General features: G+C 34.0%; 1 protein-coding gene across 12 annotated transcripts in view; it reads left to right on the top strand.

Annotated features, from left to right (window-relative positions):
• The window catches only part of msn (serine/threonine-protein kinase msn), a 47,090-nt gene extending 35,901 nt beyond the window's left edge, over positions 1 to 11,189 (top strand). For 11 of the 12 annotated variants that reach the window (XM_018453558.1, XM_018453555.1, XM_018453557.1 and 8 more), the window contains 5 exons: positions 5,954 to 6,164; positions 6,249 to 6,469; positions 6,572 to 6,889; positions 7,324 to 7,623; positions 7,762 to 11,189. In XM_018453558.1, coding sequence (XP_018309060.1) covers positions 5,954 to 6,164; positions 6,249 to 6,469; positions 6,572 to 6,889; positions 7,324 to 7,623; positions 7,762 to 7,845 — 1,134 coding nt within the window. In that variant the 3' untranslated portion in view covers positions 7,846 to 11,189. The remainder of the gene's footprint in view (positions 1 to 5,953; positions 6,165 to 6,248; positions 6,470 to 6,571; positions 6,890 to 7,323; positions 7,624 to 7,761) is intronic. The other variant, XM_018453556.1, reaches the window with a different exon arrangement.
• The last annotated feature ends 12,600 nt before the right edge of the window (positions 11,190 to 23,789 follow it).

The following is a 23,789-nucleotide window of genomic DNA, read 5'->3' as shown; positions in this document are numbered from 1 at the left end:
GAGTGAGTGAGTGAGTGAGTGAGTGAGTGAGTGAGTGAGTGAGTGAGTGAGTGAGCGAATGAGCGAGCGAGTGAGTGAGTGAGTGAGTGAGAAGGGATGAAGAAGAGGGGGGGAGAGAGAGAAAGAGAGAGAGAGAGAGAGAGAGAGAGAGAGAGAGTTACCACAAGTCTAGTAACGGTTAGAAATATTACTCTCCCCGAGTCACGTTCTATTTCTTTACTCGAATCTCCGGTTAGGTTCAGGTCAGGGGCAATATCAAAGAAATTTTTGCAAATCAACGATTCGTGCAACACCCAATTTATTACTATAAAAAATAGCGTCTCTATTTCCTTTAACCATATTCTTTGTATTTCTCTCATGATTTCATAGAAACAAAACTGTTCCTTGCGAGTTGCATACAGTTCTTCTCCGTTCCTCCTTAATTTTGAAATAGTTCTCGGAAATCGATTACATATTGCAAAATACAATGTATTTAAAATATATTATGCAAGAGCACTTATACCGACCTCTCATCCACGTGCAAGAAGAGATGCGAAAATTGCGAATAACGTAATCAGTGTTTATTATTTGGAAAATCCTAGAAAACCTGGAATTTTTTCAGGAGATATCTTTTATTTACTTTTAAAAATCAACGATTTTCATGGAATTTTATCGGGACTCGGGGAAATTTTGAAAAATTTTATATATATATATATTTTCAAATTCTGTGTTTCTAAAAACAATGTTTCATTGTTCATTTATTTGTTGATAGTACAAGATGTTGACAATCAATTAGCAATAAGTATGGCATACACATCCGTATATTTATATATATTCTCGTGTGTGTGTCTACTTTTTATTAAAAAAAATCAGGGCCACAGTAGATTCTCAACAAAATAGAGTAGCTTACTAATATTATACTTATTGTAGGCTTCCTTAAATTATTCCAGAGCTGTCCAGGACCGGGTACTTTTGGCTTGAAATTGAAATATGAAAATTACGATATGCCTATTACCGTTCGTACTCTTCACTTCATTGCTTTATTATAGTGCGCCATGCTCGGTCTTAAGGTGTCTCCAAACGATATAGTTAATGTATAAGCCAATTTTGCACACATTCGCTAAATATTTACTACATTCAATATGGATAATATTATATACAGTACTGCTAAAAGTGTATCACCTTTAGGTTTTTTGAGCATAACTTTTTTCAAAGTGAGTCGAATGCGCTCAAATTTGTACAGTAGACATTTGGTAGTAAGTGCACTTTGTATATGACAAAATATGATTTTCGTAATCTTTATTGATTTTTCCCAAATCGCTCTTTTGTGCTTTCTTTGTTTTTCATGTTGCAACTGTTGTTTTTATCATTATACCTAGTTTTAACAGTTAGATCAGAACTGATGATCCAAGATCGATGTTTTTTGGCTTGAAATCGAAATGTGTCAGTATTCACACGTATTACCGTTCCTACTCTTTACTTCATTGCTGTTTTGTTGTAGCATGCGATGCTCGGTCTCAGGGACGACATTAGTTTGAAATCGTTATAAGTTTTTGACCTGTGTCTTTCACTATGTTTAAAAGTATTCTGTTATTCATATTATTATAGTTAAATAATAATAACACAATCCGTAAAGGCCATACGAGTCACGGGCTGATGAAGGTGCCAACGATTAATTTCAATCTTAATTAATCATTAATGTGTAGAATCCTCTTTATTGAACGTTTCGACTCACTTTGGAGTCCTCCTCAGCAATACATATGTGTAATTAATATGTTAAGTATTCCGTCAACATGAGTCACTTACAGGTTCCCGACTGTAGTGGATCCTGATTAAAATATCAAAATTAAATTGACATATCAAAAGAAAACCAACAAATTTTTTAAAGTAACTCACCTCAAACGGAACATTCAACATGTTTCATGAGCTTTGTAAGTTTATATTAACAACCATTAAAACTAATCTTCATTATATACATTTAATTCACCTTCATCAGCCCGTGACTCGTATGGCCTTTACGGATTGTGTTATTATTATTTTTATTTTAAGAATTTCGAGTCTACAGAAATTGTTTTCATTATAGTTAAATATATTATAAATAATAGTCTTATAATATTAGTAACAGAATACTTTTAAACATAGCGAAAGGCACAGGTCAAAAACTTTTAACGGTTTCAGACTAGTGTCGTCCATGAAACCAGCATCGCGCGCTACGATAAAACAGCAATGAAGTAAGGAATAGGAACGGTAATAGGTGTGAATACTGACACATATCAATCTCAAGCCAAAAAACATCGACATGGACAGCTCTGAGTTAGACTATTGTTTTACATTATGGCAAGGACTCGTGGTACTCGAGATTTGGATAAACGACAATAGAAAGCCATCGTAAAAGACCACAAGCAAGGACGGACGCACAAAAAGCTTGTCCAACAGTTTGGCATCTTCAAATCAACAGTAACTAAATTTCTCAAGCGTTGGAGAATCCAAGGAAATTATATTAAGAAAAAGAGGAGCGGCTGACCGCGTTGCACTAATTCTGTTGTCGATTGCAACATTTTTTGCTTATCTCGAAACGATTCACGTCTCACGACACCGAATATTGCGAAGGAAATATTGACTCCTGGACAGCCTTGTTCATCCGTATATAAAACGTCGCAACGTCTACAAGCTGCAAGAATGTATGGACGATGACCCATGAAAAAGCTGTTTATTTCTGCAAAGAATTAGAAGACGCGAGTGGAGTGGGCCAAAGCACATCTGAACTGGACACGTCAGCAGTGGTCTGACGTCTTCTGGAGTGATGAAAATAAGTTCATGTTATTTAATAGTGATGGATTATCAGATATTTCATTACTACCAAATAACATGAAGTCACTTTCGTCGCTCCAGAAGACGTCAGATTCAGTCAGACATCGGCTATTAGATTCTGGAATCAAAAGTAGGGTGTTCCATTTAAAAAAAAAATTGATGTGACCTTGACCTGACTTTGGCTACACCACCCAAGGTCAAACTGATAAGATTAGTAAATAGATCTTTTCGAACCCTACAATTTTTGTCTGAAACACTTTTCTGTAAAACTTATATTTTCCGAGATATTTAGGTGTCCCGACCTTTTTGCCACATCCTGTATATTTTAAATATTAGGAGCGTGACTTGGTTTTGAGGGTTTTGCAAGAGATGGCACTAATGTCAGTGTTGTCAAAGACATTCCAATCACAGTTATTATTTCTTAATATTTTAATATTACTCCATGATATTTATTCGGTTATTAACAATAGACGCAATAAACATTGTGTTTATACTATTTAAAAAGTGGTGTTTCCTAAAGAGTATTTTCGACATGTGTTGCTTTTGTGTTTTAATCAGAAGAAAACAGCGGCTGAAGGTCATAGAATTCTGATAGAAACTTTAATGGTGTTGCTCCATTAATTAAGACATGTGAATATTGGTTCTGTCGATTCAAAAGTGACGATTTTAATATTAACGACAAAAGTTGAAAAATCACATTTACAATCATTATTGAACAAAAATCTAGCACAATCCATTTCAGAATTTGCCAGAAAATTAAATGTTGATCGACGACAGTTATTAAATGTTTATGTGATATGTTGTTTAAATAAATCAGTTTTTGAGAAAAAAAAACCCTCAAAACTAAATCACATTTCTAATACTATATATCGCTCGTGTAGATAGAGCGGACTATACTAAGTCGAAAAGTCCTCTACAATTTTACAATTTTCGCAATAATTAACAAAATATTAATTACTAAAAATTACCGAAAATATATTGGTCTTCAATAATTTTTTACTCAAATACTATCAACAGTATCAACTTTACAGAAAAACATCAAGAGATAAAAATTGTTCATTTTCTTCTCATAGAACTCTAAAAATTTTTTCAAAATTTTTTATCAACTTTTTAGTACTGCGCTTTCTTATTGGCAACTATTTTTACTAACATGAGAAAATATGGTATTAAAAAATTTTGAAAACATTCTTAGAGTTCTATGAGAAGAAAATAAATTTTTGTTTCTTGCTGTTTTTCTGTAAAGTTGATAATATTTGAATAAAAAATTATTGAAGACCAATATTCAGAGCGATTTTTAGTAATTAATATCTTATTAACTTGCGAAAGTTGCAAACTAGAGGACTTTTCGACTCAGTTTAGTTTGTTCTATCTACATACGAGCGCTTTGTTAAAACTTATCGGACACCCCATAGAAATTTGGAAACTATAATATAATTACTGAAATATAACAAAACGAAATATATAATTAATAGTATTATATAGTGTATAATTAATAGTATTCATAATACTATTAATTATACACTATATATATATATATATATGTATGTGTCGTTTCTGAGACCGAGTGTTGTGTGCTAAAATAATAAAACAGCAATGAAGTGAGGAATATAAGTGAAAAACGATAATAAGCATGAATACCGACACATTTCAATTTCAAGCCAAAAGTCTTGGACCTCTGTCTGACCAATCCGGTCTTGGACACCTCTGAATTATCCTATGAATTTCGCGGCTTTAATTGTTGAAAATGATAGATATAGTCTCGCGGAATTCCTGTCTTTTACTAATTTTCAATATATTTGCGTTACACTAATTTATTTCAAAGTTGAATTAAAAATTTCTACTTTTTTACCTAGAATTTTGAACAAAAATACCTGAAAAATTTGGGCATTCTCAAGGGATTTTTTTTAAATTTCAGTAATCACTCTAATAATAGATCGAAATTGGACTTGTATATATTACAAAAAAGATGGCTTGTATAGTCACGCTTTAAGTTATGATCGGTAGGATAGTTATAGGACTACACAATGTCTCTGTTTCACGTGCGATCTCTATTAAGCGTCAATTATACGGTTGTCAGCGTGACTAATTCAGGATTATGTTGTGTGTTGTGGGACACGCGGGAGCTCTAACTCGAAGGGCAGGGCTCTCTACTGACCATTCAAATCCCAATACTAATTACAATGTAAGTATCTATTTATCCATTTAAAAAAAATTTCGACTGCTATCCTTCCCTCTTCCTCCTCCTCGCTTTTTCATGCGAGGGGCGGGAACAGAGGTACATGAGGACACGTGTTATTTTGCTCTCGAACGTTGATCTTTTTTCATTAAATACCGCGGGAATGAATGCCAGTTTTGTGTACGTGCTCAGGCCGTTTTTATCTTATTTTCTTTTTGGTTGGTTTTTGGGATCTGTTTCTGTGTGTGATTTTTGGTGTCACCACGATAATAAAACGATAACTTTAACACGGCCGCGATCACCGTTGCTTTTTGTTCTCACATCTCTCTCTTCCTTCTGTCTTTTCTCTGGGTTTTGTTTCTCACCTGTGTGAAACGTGATGACGCGACGCGACGATGCGCTCTGGGTAGATGACATTGTTTCAAAACGAATGTTTAATCCTGTATACTGACAATGAGTGTTATTCGAGAATTACACGAAGACATACATAATAACATGCTAATAGTGTAATTGCGGATGCCATTGAACGCAGAGTTGGCTAATTTCGAGTCTGCTTAATCCTTACCAAATGCATCCCTTCGATACGCATATTTATACGGATTACATGCGAATGTCTATTCTTTTTCACTTTTATATTACCTTGTGAAAAACTGCTTTAATTTGCGATCGAGATGATATTTGTTTCATGAATGCTATGTAGATATCGCATATTTGACTCGGCTGATTTGTTCTCTCTTTTTTTCTTCATTTCTTCGCTCAATCCTTTGCATGCATTTTTTACTATTTAAATAAAAGAAAAAAAAGGGAAACTTTTTGCGCATTTCTGCGATTTGTATCTTTTCTGTTGATTGTGTTGGCGATATTTGGGTCGATGACAAATTGTCCTAATCACTCCAGCATTTCTTTGCGTGCAAAGTAGTTTTTGCCTGGCATTTTGGCACGCTTTTCTTGGAGTTCAATCAAACGGCAAAGTCATCTTTGTTGCAGTATCGACAAGCGGTGAAATCACCTCCGTTTGCGCTTCAACAGAAGCAGCGATCTTTTCTGACTTTTGGATTTGGAGCTGGTCCAGCGAGGAGAGAGTCCCACGTAAACGTTAATGTGACTCCCACTAGCCACGATTTAGCATCGGACACACCCGAGATACGCAAATACAAGAAGCGTTTCAACAGCGAGATCCTCTGTGCCGCGTTATGGGGTGCGTATACAGTCAGTGCAGAATTTTCTTTTGTCGCGCACTGATCGTATGCTCGGATCATAATCGACTCTTATCGCTTTACAGGTGTAAATCTGTTAATTGGAACCGAGAATGGCTTGATGTTGTTGGACAGAAGTGGACAGGGTAAGGTTTACCAATTGATCAGTAGAAGACGTTTTCAACAAATGGAGGTTCTCGAGGGTCAAAATATCTTGGTTACGATCAGTGGTAAGAAAAATAGAGTGCGCGTCTACTATCTTTCTTGGTTGAAGAGCAAAATTCTACGGACAGATGGTCACAGTGATGTAAGTTTTCGTTTTGCGCACGCATACGCACACGCACACGTATATTGAAGAAATTTCCTCTCTGTGTACCTGTTTTAATATCGAATATTACTTTATTTATAGCAAGTCGAACGACGTAACGGTTGGATCAATGTGGGCGATCTGCAGGGCGCAGTGCACTTCAAAATAGTGAAATACGAAAGAATAAAGTTCCTCGTAATCGCATTGAAAGATTCCATAGAGATTTACGCCTGGGCGCCAAAGCCGTACCACAAATTTATGGCCTTCAAGTCTTTTGGCGAGCTTGCACACAGACCTCTACTGGTTGACCTTACAGTTGAGGAGAGTTCAAGATTAAAGGTTATCTATGGTAGCGCTGATGGATTTCACGCGGTCGATTTGGATTCCGCCACAGTTTACGATATATATTTACCAAAACATGTAAGAAAACTCAAGATCTGTTTATCCATATTAAGTAGATAGTGCGTAATACGATTTATTGCTGATCTCATTCGAGAAATCCGAATCTATTTCTCGATAATAATCAGTAATGCATGAGTAGAATATTTACAAGTATTTTGCATTATTTAAAGTCTATTCCAACATATCTTCGGTAAAAGTATTAAATCCAGTAATTATCAAAAATAATCAATAAACTAGATTTAGTAATAAAGAAATATTGTGTGCGTGCGTGCGTGGTAAACTTATTTTTAAAATTTCAGATGTTCAAACATCAAGTTTCTTTGACGATATTTCAAGTCTATAAATTGTTAAATTCAATTGAAAAACAGTTGGAAGCATATACATCTACTTACATTTTTATTCTTTTTAAAGTTTGATGACAATATGTATTATCATTTGCTTTTCAATCGCAGACCCAGGGTCCTATTTGTCCGCACTGTATAGTAGCGTTGCCAAACAGTAATGGTATGCAGTTGCTACTCTGCTACGATAATGAGGGCGTATACGTAAATACTTATGGCAGAGTATCAAAGACGATGGTTCTTCAGTGGGGTGAGATGCCTACGAGCGTCGCATACATTGGTACGGGACAAATTATGGGTTGGGGCAACAAGGCGATTGAAATTAGGAGTGTGGAGAGTGGTCATCTCGATGGTGTTTTCATGCACAAGAAGGCTCAACGACTCAAGTTCCTCTGTGAACGTAATGATAAGGTGCGTGTGACTTGAAATGTGCAACACTTAACGATTAATTGAAACGCGTATTAATGCATGGAATCCATCGGCCTGTTCATATCTCTTTGTTCATATATATAATTTTTGTAATATTATGCCGCTTTATCTGTTTCTCAGGTATTTTTCTCATCGGCGAAGGGTGGTAGTTCGTGCCAGATCTATTTCATGACTCTAAACAAACCGGGCATGGCCAACTGGTGATCCCGAATGAGGCCAAATTTGGCCCCAAGATTATTATCCTCGCGTTTACCTCCGCCACACAATCCTCCGCGTGTATCGGGATATACAGTATCGGCGCGCACACTCGCTCACCCTTCACTGCCAGGATCTAGCGCCTTGGAGACCAGGAAGTGTGTACACCGTATCCCGCATCTTTATCAGCATCAGCAACAAGTACAGCATTATCAACGTCAACATCATCGTCATTGTCCTCATCATTATTCACGTAATCTTTCGTACAACTACAATTATGACTACGAAGGAGCTGAAGAGTACGATAATAGGTTCCAACGATGCACCCGGTTGCCGTTACGAAGCACATCGGGGACGTTAACATTCGTCAATCTGCTTGTCAAGAAATTTCTCTGTTTTTTCACTTGTTCGCCTTGCGGATTGCGTAGTGCAGCCTAACGTGCGGCCGAACGCAGAGTGAATTTTCTTTCTCCAACTCCTCCATAAAATAAGAGTGCACGATGTATTATTGCATGCTGGTAAATCGTATTAATAGTATTCTATGTATTTTTCTTTCTTTTTTTTCAATATAAATTTATCGCATTAATCACTACGATAAGTCTGTACTTGTTTTGCGTTGGCATGTATACGTAAAGATCTTAATTCTCAAGGAATCTTAAATATTAAAAATGAAATAAAATGTGTTTTACCATGTTTGGTGAATAGTTAATAATTAAGAGTGTTTTATACGGAAGATGATTTAGAATAACGTAATAGTATGAACTTGATTTGTGCAGATTTTTCTAAAAAATTGTGAGTGGATAGTTGTAAGAACAGTGTTGACGAATTACCAGCTCGCATAGCCAATCGGTTGTTGCCGTGCAACTGTTTTGTAAGGAAACCCGTGCAATATCGATGGATCGGTCTGTACAAAAAAGGCCCTATTCTAAGAGACTTCTGAAATTAAAGATATTCTCCGATAATGAATTATGAGTGTCGCATAAAGATTCGGAGATCTCGAGTAAAGAAAGAAAGAAAAGAAAAAAGACAGACGGAAAAAGGAAGCTCGTATAGGACTTGAAATCGTGATTCTTTTCTTGTCGAAGTTTGCTAATCTTTTAGTGAAAAGTTCTGGTGTAGTTTTAACGAAATGTGTAGCAGCGCTCTAGTAAAAAGCGGATTTACGATGGCTGGCTATATGGGCTGGCTCCATGACTAATGGAGATGACATCGTTATATATAACGCGATATCATGATAAATTTAGAATTAAGTGAGAGTAATTACTAACGTTAATTAATTGTCTAGTTATAGCAGCTGGGGTTCTTTCCGCCAGCTCGTGCGAACAAAAGCATGACGACGATGACGATGACGCGAAATGAAATAATGTGGGTAGACATTTGACGGACGAGTCGCATTTTTACAAACAATAGATCAATTGTATCGAAAGAATTTTGTGACGCATAGTGTCGCGGGACATGAATAGCCAAGTTTCTAATCTTTTTCTTTTCTATATTTTCAAATTTCCAGTATTTTCTTTTTTTTATATTTTTGACACACGCACTCCTCTGTACCGCGTATTACGAAAAACACATTCATCGTGATGCCGTTTATCGACCAACAACATGGGCGATATGCAAGTCTTCAGCTTTTGTAACTTAGAAAGAAATTTGTAACTTAGAAAGACAACGAGCGCTAAAAGGGAATATCCTGCCCTTTCGCTTTCCTGCTCGTTCCTTGATTGCGAATCGCCGTTTCGCCTCCGAGAAGCATTATTACGGTCTAATCTCATATAATCTCAAAGATACTTTCTCTTAGGTTTGAAAGAGAATCCTTCATATAATCATTAAATCGCTATTTTATCGATGTCGGATTATCCTAGGCCGATTTAAGCTGGCTTACAGCGTTAATGATGGGAAGAAAGAGTAAATTCCCAATTATACGCGACTTGTTCGTTCACGTGGTCTAATGCAGTTTATGAACGTGCACGCAATCAGTATACGTAATGTTCGCGCAGGGATTTTATCAATATCGGATCGAGTAACGCTAGAAATTGTAGCAGAAATGTATTTAATTGATATTACCAACATGACAAGTGTGACAAGAACATCAAGATTATCCGATCAGACGTTTTCTCCGTGCGACTGAGGAGGATCAGTGTTCGGGCGAGAACGAGGCTATGTGCACGTGTGCATGGCGTCATAGCGAGAGTAAGCAAATGTTGCGATATACCAATGTACTCTAACAATGTCTCTTTTCGTCAAGTTGACATATCTTTGTTCGTCGCGCGCATTAAAGCGAGTGACTAAAACGATCGATCTTGTCGTCGATCGGAGTTTACATCTTTTTACGCAAAGCATCATATAATATGACGCGACTTGCAACACGTAAGCTCGACAGTATTTCTAGGTCCGAGCGAAATTAGATCACGTGAGACATTTGTACATATATTTATGTATTTGTAAATAAATAAATATATGACATGATGCCCCACGCGACACACACACGGAGAGATACATTTTACTATGGTGTAATTAGACAATTAATGTATGTTGTCTAACTCCATCATGTGCATTCTACGTCGATCGATTAGCGACGTCTCGAGTGTCGTCGAGACGCGAATGTCTTATAGGTCGTCAGTTGATAACGTAAAATCTTGTTCGTGGCGAGACATTTTTTATACCGTTAACGAAAAGGCACAGGAAGGGGCAGAGCTCCGCATAGTGCTACGAAAGACTGCTTTTTAAATGGCGGAAGCTTTTTATCGCGCAAAGACAGAATGAGTGGGACATACACAGAATAAAAATGGAAGGAAAAGAGGGAGAGAATGTAAAGAGAGAAAAAGTGAGTGAGTATGAGCTTTTGCGTGTGCATGTGCGTGCGTGCGAGAAAGAGAGGGAGGGAGGGAAGGGGGAAAGAGAAAGAGAGAGAGAAAGAAAGAGCACTTTCAGGCGGTTATGTTCGATTGGCAGGAATTTGAATATAATATTATGATAAAGTAATGTTATTAATTATACCTTGAGCTAAACCTGCGAACTAATTTTGTACGAAACAACTTTTCCCTCTTTCTTTGCATCTTTTTCTTCACACTCGACTTCTCTACCTTTTAATCTTAAGTTTCCACTGCGTTCACTACCTTATCTTCTTTCTCTTACGCATTGTCTCCCAAAGATGGTAGTGATTTTTTACAGTATAGTAATTATTATATCGCAGTTTATTGATTGTATTATTATGATTATTACTTTTAGATTTTTATGAAAAAAAGTCACGATCATTAGAAGCGATATATTATGATTACGACGCGATTATTATTATTATTTTTATTACTATTCACACACTACTGCTAAGATCAAATATACGGACATTCGTAATTTCATTAACGATGTATTTCTCTGTCTTATTCTTTCAACTTCTCCTCAGTGAAACCAACAATTCCCCTTTCTGCCGTTCGAGGATGTAATCACAAATTTCGTAGATTGGTTCAACGGCCAGCCTGCTATCGTTAATTCGCACCCTCGTAATCCGGTTGCTAACGCGATTTCCGTATTTATTGTGTTGCGCGATGCTTATCACGACTACGAACTATCAATTCGAACTCGTTGAGGACTCGTGCGCTTCCTGGAGTTCCTGGGCACATGCGATCGAATTTCTCCGTATTCTTCTGCAAATGGCTCCAATTTAATCGCTTACCGATTTCCGTTTACCGCGTCCTATTTTCGCGTCGTCGATATTCGGATCGCCAATGAAAAGCGGCGTATCGTATAAATAGATCGTACATGCTTTTGTTCTTTATTTTATTTTAAATTCAATATCGTCCCTTATCTGATCTTGTTACGACGTTCAATATACTCGATAAAATGAACGCGGTGCAAGATTCCTTCGTTCAAGCTAATTATCACGCAGCCAAACGCACGTCGATTGCTTGCCATGAATAACAGATAATTTTACGCGACTTAAAATCGTTAACATTGGAGAACGAAAGGATTTTATGACATAAAATGTTACAATTTTAATTGTACTAATATAAATCGACCAATTAATAAATACGTTAACGCCATTAACTTTAACTTTATGAAATGCATTACATCTTGAATTCTTTGAGGACGAAAACATTTTAACAAAATAACTTATGCTAGACTCGTTTTGTAAGAGTTTTCGTAATCGCTGAATTTGATTCCGACCTAAGAATCTGAAACTCAAACTGATGAATTCAATATCATGGACCGAATTTCAAAAAAGTAATCTAATTGTCGTGAAACTCAACGTTAAGATTTCTTGGGATCGCTGAAACAAGACTCATGTGAACAAAATACGAAAAAGTTTCCACTTTATATATTATATAAAATCTTCTATATTCTCTCTTTAGTTCTCTCGCTCATGTATAACATACCTATATGTACCTCTGAATAAGGTCTTAAATTGTGAGTAGAATAGAAGTTGATATACTTGTATACCCAGCAAACACTAAATATTCTTGAAATATTAAACAAATGTTCCCAAAATAAAAAAAACATTCCAAGAATAGGGTAAATGGTCCAACAATGAACCATGTAAATTTCAGAGGCTTATATCTTTCAATTATTGAGTTAAAGATCTGAGTTTTGGCATACAATTTATGAATTTAGTTGGCTACATACTGTAAACAATAACTCTTAGTTATTTTTTAAATTTAGTCAATTTCGATTATTTAAAAAAACGAGAAGTGTACAAGGGATGTGTACACAATAAACCATGCTATTTTTAATAATGAACCGCATGTTTTATACTGCGAATTGTTGAGATTATTTTAGTTTTGTTATATTTTAACATGTTTATTTAGAAAATAGATAATTACGAAAAATATATTCACACGAGGCCGATCGCCGCGTTGTTCTGATAGATCCCTGGTCAAATGTTGCTGAAATTATTGCATGTTTTGGAACACTTTTCAACAAAATTTCAGCATTTCAAAAAAATTTCAGTTTAATTTCAGTGATTTTTAGCTGAAAAATACATTTTCGACAAAATTTCAGAAAAATTTCAGCAAAATTTTCAGACAAATTTCAGTAAGAATTTCAGAGAAATTTCGGTTGGATTTCAGTGATTTGATTTTTCAGTATGTTAGCTGAAAAATTCACTTTCAATGAAATTTCAGCAAATTTTCAGCAATTTCGCTGAAATGTTCCAAAACGTGGAATAATTTCAGTGAAACTTTTTCACCAGGGATATTCAGTTTATTATCCACAATAGATATACATTTCTAAACATGTGTGTACAAGGATTTCAGTTTTTTAGAAAAACAACCTAAATTAGAGGGAATGTGGTTTAGAGGAAAGCAGGCCGACGTAAACCTGACAAGTATATCGTAATTCACGCCATTAGAGGGGATAGTTTTTAACAGTATGATTAGTAACCGAGTCGGATAGTATCGAAATCTTTCACACCATCAAGTTATCTTCAAAATTCGGAATTTATCCCTTTTAGCCTGCTCCGTAGACTTCATTCTGTAACCACAAAATAATATTTGGGACTGTTATATACCATATACCATACATACATTGTCATGTATACTAGCTTATCTACCGTAATTACTAACAAAATTCTCAAAATAAAAAATTAACAAAATTTGACTAAATATTGCTAGTTTATGTGCAATCTATTCAAACTCGGAACTTTCTCGACATAGATAATACAAGTAATCGATTCGAATCAATTTACAGTATACTTTTTTTACGCAAAAGAATAAAGATTAATCTACTAATATGTGTGTGAATGTATATACATTATATTACAAAATGTGATAAGATTTAAATTTAATCTCTCAGTATATTTCGATATTTTGAAAATATTTTAAAGTTTTAACTAATTACTTACGTTTTTACATATTTATGTATATTACAGATTTTTTTTGTTGTCCCTGGCCATGACCATGGCCTCGACCACGTCATCTTCTTTTCCATTGTGGTGCTGAAACAAATTGTTAAAATTGAGATAATTTAATGAACAGATACTACCCAAACAAAGTCTAAAATTGTGACATAAGACGTCTTTAAGTCGTTTTTTAAACGCAAAAAACGTCTTGTGACCCGATTTTAGACATTTTTTATTATCTGAGTAATTAGTAGGCATATTAAATATTTGATATAAATCTTGTACTTACGTCTCGACACAACCTGTTGACTCTGTTACCTTGGTAGGTGATTGTTCTATCGGTGGTTCGGAGGATAATGCCGGCGGTAGTTTAGTTTAGAGGATGGTGCCGGCGGTGGTCCAGAGGATGATTGCGGTGATAGTTTGGAAGATGGTGGCGGTGGTAGTTTGGAGGATGATGCCGGCGGTGGGGCAGATTTTTTTAGCAGGTTCCTGCTTTGTACACTGTTAAAAATTTCATGGAAAAAAAAAATTAATATACTTTTAATTTACACAATTTGAATTTAATTTCATGACATTACATTAAATTTAATATATTTATAACTGAAAAGTGTATTTGTGTACATGCACATGACATTTAATGTATTTTTCATGAAGATTTATGAAATTTAATGTAGGATAAGTGGTCCAACAATGAACCATCTAAATTTCAGAGGCTTATACCTCTCTCAATTGTTGAGTTAAAGATCTGAGTTTTGGCATACAGTTTATGAATTTAGTTGGCTGCACTGTAAATAATAACTCTTAAGTTATTTTTTAAGTTTAGCCACAATTTCGATTATTTCAAAAAACGGGAAGTAGTTCATTGTGTACAAGAAGTATGTACACAAGTACGTGCGGATTTGGGTATTGCGACTCCAACGCATTGGCGTCAGAATGGAAATATATGTTTATCGTTAGTTTATTATTGAATTATTATTATATTTTGATAAATGATTATTTGGTATAGTATCAGTTTAGAAGAACATGATTACTAATGTAATTAATGATCACTAACCTTATGTATGTCACCAACGTGACAACATGACAACCGTTCTGACGCCAACGCATTGGAGTCGCAAATCGCAATACCTAAATCAACACATATTTATGCCAGCCAATCACGGAGGAGCTGCCTAGCTGGTCACATGATCGAGGGTGCAGATTTCCGATATTCACTGCCTATGCTGAAAATCTATAGCGCACGTAACGTATACTGTATATAATTTCAGCACTGACAGTGAATTTGGGAATGCACCCTGAGTTGGCGATTCTCTCTCCTTGGGTTCTCTAATCTGTGCCTGTTGTGTTTCCGCCGTTTCCGGTTTCAGAGTTCAGCGAGTCGCTCGGTCCAAACGGACATGTTTCAACTCGGGGTTGCTTTCGAGAAAAAAAAAAACTGTTTTTCACTGTTCCTCGTAGTGTATAGTTTTGTTTAAATAAAATTCAGATTTGGGCATCCTGACGCGCATTTGACGACATTGTACACGCGAACGTCCGGTGTTCGATTCGAAAAGGCTACGCCGGGTATTTTTGCGGGTATTGCATCAGCTTTGGTGAACGTTCGCAACGTGATTATAATAATCGAGGCTTGAAAGTTTCTACGTTCTACAATGAATGTCGACCAGGACATGTAAGTATATTTTTCTCGAAAAATATTCCATAGCAAATATTAATTCCTATTTTACAGGACTGATGAAAGACAAAATGTGGCTTTGGCAGAAATTGCTCAAACGGCGGAAGCAATTGCTACAAAGCAAGGATTGCCAAAAAATCCGCCCCACCGTCGCCACCATCCTCCAAACTATCGCCACCATCATCTTTCGAATCGATAGAACAACCACCTACCAAGGTAACAGAGCCAACACAGATATCGAGATGTAAGTACAAGATTTATTTCAAATATTTAATATGCATACTAATTAGTATCTGTTCATTAAATTATTTCAATTTCAACAATTTGTTTCAGCACCATAATGGAAAAGAAGAGGACGTGGGCGAGGCAGTATTCGAAACCGTGGTTGTGTCCAGGACAACAAAAAAAATCTATAATATACATAAATATGTAAAAACGTAAATAATTAGTTAAAACTCTAAAATATTTTCAAAATATACTGAGAGATTAAATTTAAATCTTACCACATTTTGTAATATAATGTATATATTATACATTCACATATTAGTAGATTAATCTTTATTCTTTTGCGTAAAAAAAATATACTGTAAATTGATTCGAATCTATCACTTGTATTATCTATGTCGAGAAAGTTCCGAGTTTGAACACAGTCTGGAAACACGGTAGTGTATATTGCACATAAACTAATAATATTTAGTTAAATTTTGCTAATTTTTTATTTTGAGAATTTTGTTATTAATTACGATAGATAAGCTAGTATACATGACATGTATAATATGTGTATAACAGTCCCAAATATTATTTTGTGGTTACAGAATAAAGTCTACGGAGCAGGTTTGAAAGAGAAAACTCAAATGAATGTGATTAGAAGATTTTGTTCACCAAGGAAAACTAATAAATAAAAGTATAATACATGTTACATTAGATAGATTTATTTTCCGTATATGTCAAAAGTGAAATTAAAGAATGCAAAATTTAATTTTGAATACTATTTAGTAGAGGAGAATGAAGTTGGTATTATGTACTCCTGTTACATTTTACACAATAACTTTGTTAATAATCAATATTTAAGTTTAAAACTTGACAATTACATTTATTAAAATGTTATTTAATCGATTCTGGACTCAAAGTTACGAAATATTTATTACTTATAATACTATTAATAAAATTGTGGCGACATTGCATAATGACTTTAAGAAAAAAATGAGCAAATTAACAAAAAAGAAAAACATTTTAAAATTATGCAAATGAATGTATATACATTCACATAACTTCTGCGTATAAGCTGCTCAGTACTAAAAATAGTACACGTAATATAAACTATAGATTAACAGTAGAGCTACAATCGATTATCAAATAATTATTTCGATATGAAAACCTCAAAAAAGAGGTCGTGAGTAATCAATATCCATAGAAGGCCACATTAGCAAAATGCCATTGTATTGTTTAAATTTGTGTATCTCAAAATATATATAGTCAAATAAAATGTTAAATAGCAAATAACACATTCAAAAATACATATATTCGTGTGATAACATGCTCAAGTTTAAGAAAAATAAGGAAGTAGGTGTAATTATAATAAATACTAAAGTGTACCTTAGAATCGTTTCGAAATACTTGAAAGTAAAAATGCGTTATAATAAGTGCTGGTTATTGGTAATATTAGCGTCATGGTGTAACGGCGAGCTACTGAACTAATAATTCCATAAGTAATCATTAAGATTCGCTATATAATAGCGGAGATATTAAGGGGAACCACAATATCTATATGGACCAAAATACCATCTTCTCCTCTATTTTAAGATTATTATAAAAAAAATATTTTTTGTTAAAAGTAACCGTTATTTAGAAAGAAGAAAATAAATTGAATAATCACTTCTTTTTGCAAGAGAATATTTTTCTGTGTGTAGCAACTAGAAAAATGTAACTATAGAATAATTATCTAATTGTGTACATTAAATTCCACTACATATAAAATTTGTATAATTGTAATCTTTATAGTTACTACCACTACTTATGTACATGTTTTTTTCTTTGGAGCAGCATTTTGACTCGTCAGGATTCGGAATAGCCTCATTGTTTGTAATATATGATTCTCCGATGAGATTATCCTAAGATCATGGTAGGATTTTTGCAATGCGATTACGAATATTTTTACAGTAACGCGGTATGTTGAAAGTCAAAAGAGATTCGTGTATGTAACATCGGTGCAGGAATGAATGGATGCTGATGAATCGATAGTTTTCATGAATAGCAAACGTTAGAGATTTGTAATGGACGCCGTCATTCCATCGAAATCCTCGAGTATATTTTCAAATCGAAACTTACTCGAACTTGGCGTACCGCGTAAGATAAGTATATGTACATAGTTTTGTATTTCGTTTAATTTACTTTACTGCGCGTAAAGTGAAAGAGATTTTATTCGAAAAGTGCGGTGAAAAATTCGCACAATATGATGTCGAAATGTATTTTTTTCATCGGTGCGATTAATGTACAAAAACGATTTACTATTTTCACATAATGGAATTATTATATCACATGAATAAAGAATAGATGTGTCGCGTAATGGAATTATGCGAAAAATAGAAATCGAGGATCGTTGTATCGGCTACTCGCGCGTTTTATTATATATCCAACCACAGTTTTTTTTGCATTACCGCACCTCCGTGCTAATACATTCATATATATACAGCTTTCTTTTTCCACATGGACCATTAACCTATGCGGACGAATCGCAAATATCTCGATCGTTTATGCATTGCCTCTCCTCTGGTATTCTTGCTGTCTCGTAATCGTGACACGTTTATCGACCGTTACGGATAGGACAACACACCCAAGGTGCGTTTGGGGAAAGTTCGCTATTAGCACTATTTGTGTCATTCGATCCTTATTTTAAACGATGTCTAATAAACGATGAAAATAGAATGATACAAATAGCGCTAGTAGCTTCTTCCTGAACGCATCTCCAGAAATATCTAGAGTGACAATTCGGTGACTTGAATTTTAAAGGACGTATTTCAGCAAAAGAAATCTTTCCCTTACAGAGTTTAAGACAAGTAAGTCCCCCCCGACATGGGAAATCAAGCTCGGTTTGTCGCGCTCACCTACGCGCGCGACAATGGGCGAGTTCAAGACGGTAAAGCGGCTAGGCATGCTTATCGAGCGATTGAATATGATTGGTTGGATCTATAAGTAACAACCAATTATGTTCATTTGCTTGGCGAGCAGGCTAGCCGCTTTGTCAACTTGAACGCGCCCAATGACTTGCAATCTTCGATTTACGGACAAGACTTGAACACCTTTCTACTTCCTTTTTCATCGTACCGCGTACGTTCTCTTTCATACAAACAGATTCTTCGTCTGTTCGGACGAGATCCGATTATCCGATATAATAATACTTTGGGTCTTAAAGTTGCACACTCGAAAGTTTAGAGATTCTCGTTCTACGTCGATTGTTTCTAGTCGGAGTGCTCGACAAAGTATGTAACGTGCGAAAGAAGTTCAAAAAGTAAAGAAAATTTTATTAGGATTTGATAAGGCGCCCGCAGTTTGGAGATTATATGGACAAATTAGTGAATATTTTTTATATTCATTTCGATAACATTCTTATCTCTCTCTCTCTCTCTCTCTCTCTCTCTCTCTCTCTCTCTCTCTCTCTCCTCGCTCTCACTCTCTCTCTCTTCAGTAATATTACCTACATTTAAGAATATATAAGGTAATTCGAGAGAAGATGCCATAAGGAGAAAGACGCCACTTTATTTATAATTTTTTCATAGAACGCGCGTTGACCATACTGACTGTGCAAAAACGTGTGGCAAACAATTGCGCAGTTATCGGCTTAGATGAACATGTTCATGCCAATGTCGATTGGAAAAGATTATACGAAATATGAAAAGGTAGGTCGTGAAACATGCTCTTTGTAATATTTGGTATGTTAATAGCTAAGGTCTGTATTATGATGCTTACTGTAAAACCGGGCAAATAATATACGGTTTCAATCAGTGTTCCCTGGCGGTTATGTGAATGATATAGATTATAATTTATAATAATTTATAATTTATAATATTCTTATATGCGTAAAAATTGCAATTGAATATTCCTCTTACACTTGGGGATAAGATGACAGTAAATATAAAACATAATTTTTCCTGCTTGAAACCGTCATTAAAATGATTTTATGAATTAAAATTTTGGATGCTTTATATATAATCGAAATATTTTAAGTTAATGAAATGTTGTTTAAACGAATAAAAGTATGTCCAACTTACTTCCTAAATTATTCTCTTTCATATTAATCATTTATGTTTTATCACATTTTTATGTGTTTTTATGGCTTAAACCCTTCATTATGGATTGTAAATAAGTAAAATATGCAAGTTTATATTGCATCGTATTATTTAATTGTTTGTAACATCTTCTTCCATAGGAGGTGGCATCTTATCCACACATATAGGGGGAAGATGCCACTTTTGCAAAGTATGATATATCAATTTTTTCCAATAATACGGAATATTAAACGTTAAATTTATAAATTTGTGTAAATAAAGAGAAAGGTTTCTAGAATATTAATAATATTTTTTCGTAACTTAATTCAATAATATTAAGAAGTTATTCAAAAATAAAGGCTTAAGTGAGGCGTCTTCCCTCCAATTACCTTATTATTTGTATTATTGTATTTTATTGTATTGTTTTTGAAATAGCTGAGAAAGCTAATAAAGATTTATTCATTCATTCCAGTGAGTACAGAAAATACACAAAAGATATCTTTTAAAAATCTTGTTTTACGAAAACTTAATACTACAAGCAGAAAAATATATATTGTACGCAAGTAATAATGATTTCTTTCAAATATTTTAAAAGTTCATATATTCGGAAATCTATCATAAGTTCATTACAAGCGTTAAATTTATTCAAAATATATTCTGAATCTTAGAAAGTTTAATATTTCAATCAAGAATATTAAATTGAATAAAAAATTCGATTTACTTATTATAATATATAGAGTCGATGGAAAAGAATCATATGTTTTAACAAAGATATCTTTTTTTCTTAAGAAGAATTCTTCCTTTGCTTAAATCAAGTATCATATTTACTTGTAATAAAAAGATTACGGTTACATCTTAACGAAAAAAATAATCTTTTTGTTATTATTACTTCTTATTTTTCCAGTTCAATTTATATTTTTACTGTACCTTTTTCGCATACCTATATTCTGTCTAATTAACTGCAATTAATTATTGAAAAACGCATCTCATCGTCGGCAAGATTTGAACCTACGATCTCTAGAACGGTAAGTCTAATACATTTACGCCGAGCTAATTGCACGCTTGTGATCAAGTCATTGCCAACGGTATACCTCCTTCTGTAACCATTCTTAATTTCATGTCTCTGCTGACAGTTTAATATTATTAAGTTTTTAATTATTTTTTTTAATTATTTTTAATTATTTTTTAATTATTTTTTTAATTATTTTTTTATTATTTAGTTTAATAATATCAATATTTGAGGAGATTACATGGAAACGAAATAATACGCTATTTATTAATTCAAAATAATTATAGATAAATATTACATGAAGAAACATCATTATGGAACAATATAAAAGTCATGTTTATAATTTGGTCCCAAAATAAATATTTATTTAAATTAAAAATATGAATTTACTTCAAACAAGAAAAAAATTTCTTGTTTCTAAACTATATTTCGCTTTTCCTAAATCTGTTGTATAGAATTGAAAGAAATATATCAAATTTTTCTGACCCAATAAATTTTCTTACATCAATATATTGTTAAATATTCAAGTTATTCAAATTTGACTTTTCTTCGATAAAATTTTATAATATACTTCAAAAGAGAATAAATTCTTATTTTGAGTATATAATATTGAGTATTTCTAAAACTTGTGACGAGTACATTTTAAGATTACTAGCAAGAAAATTTTTTATTGAAACTAACCGTTACCTGAAAGAAGAAAAATAAATTGAGTAATTACTTTTCTTAGCAACACAGAATAATATTTTTCTGTGTGTACAAGACAGTAATTAGTTATACTCATTTTAAGAATTAAAAACATACTTGTTCAATATTTTTAGTACCCTACTAAATAATTAATTACTTTATTTCAATAATAAATTACCTACATTTTATATTGTAGTAAGAGAAATTTTTAGAAAATGAACATTAATTTGTATTACATAGAATAAAATAAATTGTTATTATTTCAATTTAATAGTGTTATATATATAGTCCGAAAGTAATTGGCACGTCATACATCTGAAATAAATTTATTTAAAAGACGTATAGAAATATTATTTCAACATCTTTGACTGTAATTGGCCCTTCTCTTACTATTAGCTGATGTATTTATTGTAAGTGACGTTCTGTTCTAAACTTAATATTGTTTAAAATAGATTGCGTAATTCTCAAAATTATTTTACTTTAAAAGACGTGTAATAGTTCAAATATATTATATTAATAATAAGCGAAAACAAAAAATTGTATCTGTTATTTAAATGCACAAAAAATATTCATACAGTCCAGAAATTTAGCTCCTAATAGTAAAAATCATGAACACATTATTTTCGTGAAACTTTTTGATTTATATTTGGATAGAACATAATCATTGTAAACTGTCATTTTCTACAAATAAAGCTTTTTTTAAAAATTTCCATTGTACTTCTTACCATTACTTTTTACATGTATTATTATTTTCGAAACGCCTCTCATAGTATAACGTGTATAACGTACAGAGGATTGTAAACGGAGCACGTAATTACGCGCAATGCCGAGGATCGACTACGCGACCTATACATCGGCTATGGAGGCCACGTCTATCCGTTGTCCCCGAGACCAGCCAGGATTCGATTAGAACTTAAGTGGATTATAAACGACGTACTTGCAAATCAGTTCTGTCCGCCAATAATTAACTATCGGCAAGGAGTTCGCTTTAAGCCGTATACACTACACTCTACGTATATACTTTCTTGCTTACGCAAATCTCGTTTTCTTTTCATGACACGCGGAATGTTAATTAACCGATCTTTCTTTCAGCCGGTTGTAGAAAGGTTGAAATACTTTTTTTTATGAGTTTCGGAATACAGTTTGCTCTCCGAACGGTTGTTTCTTTCTCATGGATCCACAAATAAGAACCAATCGCTCTGTAAGTAGGTTGCATTTCGAAACCCATTGAAAAAAGTGTTGCAATCTTTCTGCAACCGGCTCTACCGCTGAAAGAAAGAGTACAATTCGAGTATGGTGCAAGTACCGATCAATAATTATCCACTGATACGCTACGTTTCTATCATCTTTTTCGAGGTACCATTACGATTCCAGTTAGATGTATGTATAACAAATGCGCACGCACATTCACGCATATTCACGAGAAAACACAAAAGGGATTAAAAAAAAATTTTTTTTTTTATTAACTTCCTTCTCTATCCGATAACGATTACACGGAGCGCAATACCATTTGTAACACCATATGTAACGTTAACGAACTTTTTACGCGTACTCGTATTCGAGTCAAACGCTCTCTACTAGCCGAACGCGGCGTCAATTGGTGGAGCAAAAATGGAAGGATTGATTCTCTGAGTTGTGCAGGGCTAAATTCCCATCACTGCACTGCTCAAACGAACAAGCCTTTGTGAAATCAGTTGCCACGTGCCGCCTACTTGGACACTCGTTAATACTAGAGTCTCTAGAAAAACAGAGTCTGGTTATCGGCTAATGTTTTCAATTGGCTCATGTTAGCTTGCCCTCACTATGGCAGCACGAATCACAATGTACGGAAATGACGCGTTTATATTGAAAAACTTGTAGACCGAAATAACGCAAAATATCCTTTATTAATATATTTATTATAAAATTTCAAATGAAAACATAGTTTCAAACAAAATATAAATTTAAAACGGTAACTATTGGTCTGTTTTCTGTTCCTGCACTAGACTGCACTAGAACTCTCTTTCTCGCTTTCGATAAATATCAAACATACATCTATCTCACTTTAAGTTCCAAAAGTGTGTACACTAGTTCAGCCACAGAAAACAGACCTATTATTTAACGAATGCATCGCCATAGTTTTACTGCTATGTGTTTTTTTTAAACATTTGCGCTCGCAAGAAATACGCATTCTAAACATAATGTAACCGTTTTCTTATTTTTAATAATAAAGCACATGGCAATTTTTAATACTACCCTTACGAAAAAAAACCTTCAATTTTGGATGTTAACATTCAAATTTAGGTATTTACCATCAAAATTTAGTGTTGACCGTCAATATTGGGTGTACGTTGAGGTTTGATTGTCAACATTGGGTGTCAATTGAGAGTTGAGCATCATTGTTGGGTGTCGGTTGAATGTGACCATGAATATTCGGTGTTACCTTGGTGTAGATACTCAATATTGAATGTCGTTTGAGTGTTGATCATCAATGTTGGGTATCGGTTGTATGTG

The sequence above is a fragment of the Mycetomoellerius zeteki genome, unplaced genomic scaffold (assembly GCF_001594055.1).
Source record: "Mycetomoellerius zeteki isolate Tzet28-1 unplaced genomic scaffold, Tzet1.0 scaffold39, whole genome shotgun sequence".
NCBI lineage: Eukaryota > Metazoa > Arthropoda > Insecta > Hymenoptera > Formicidae > Mycetomoellerius > Mycetomoellerius zeteki.
The sequence above is the reverse complement of the archived record's forward strand: the minus strand, read 5'-3'. Positions and strand labels throughout refer to the sequence as shown.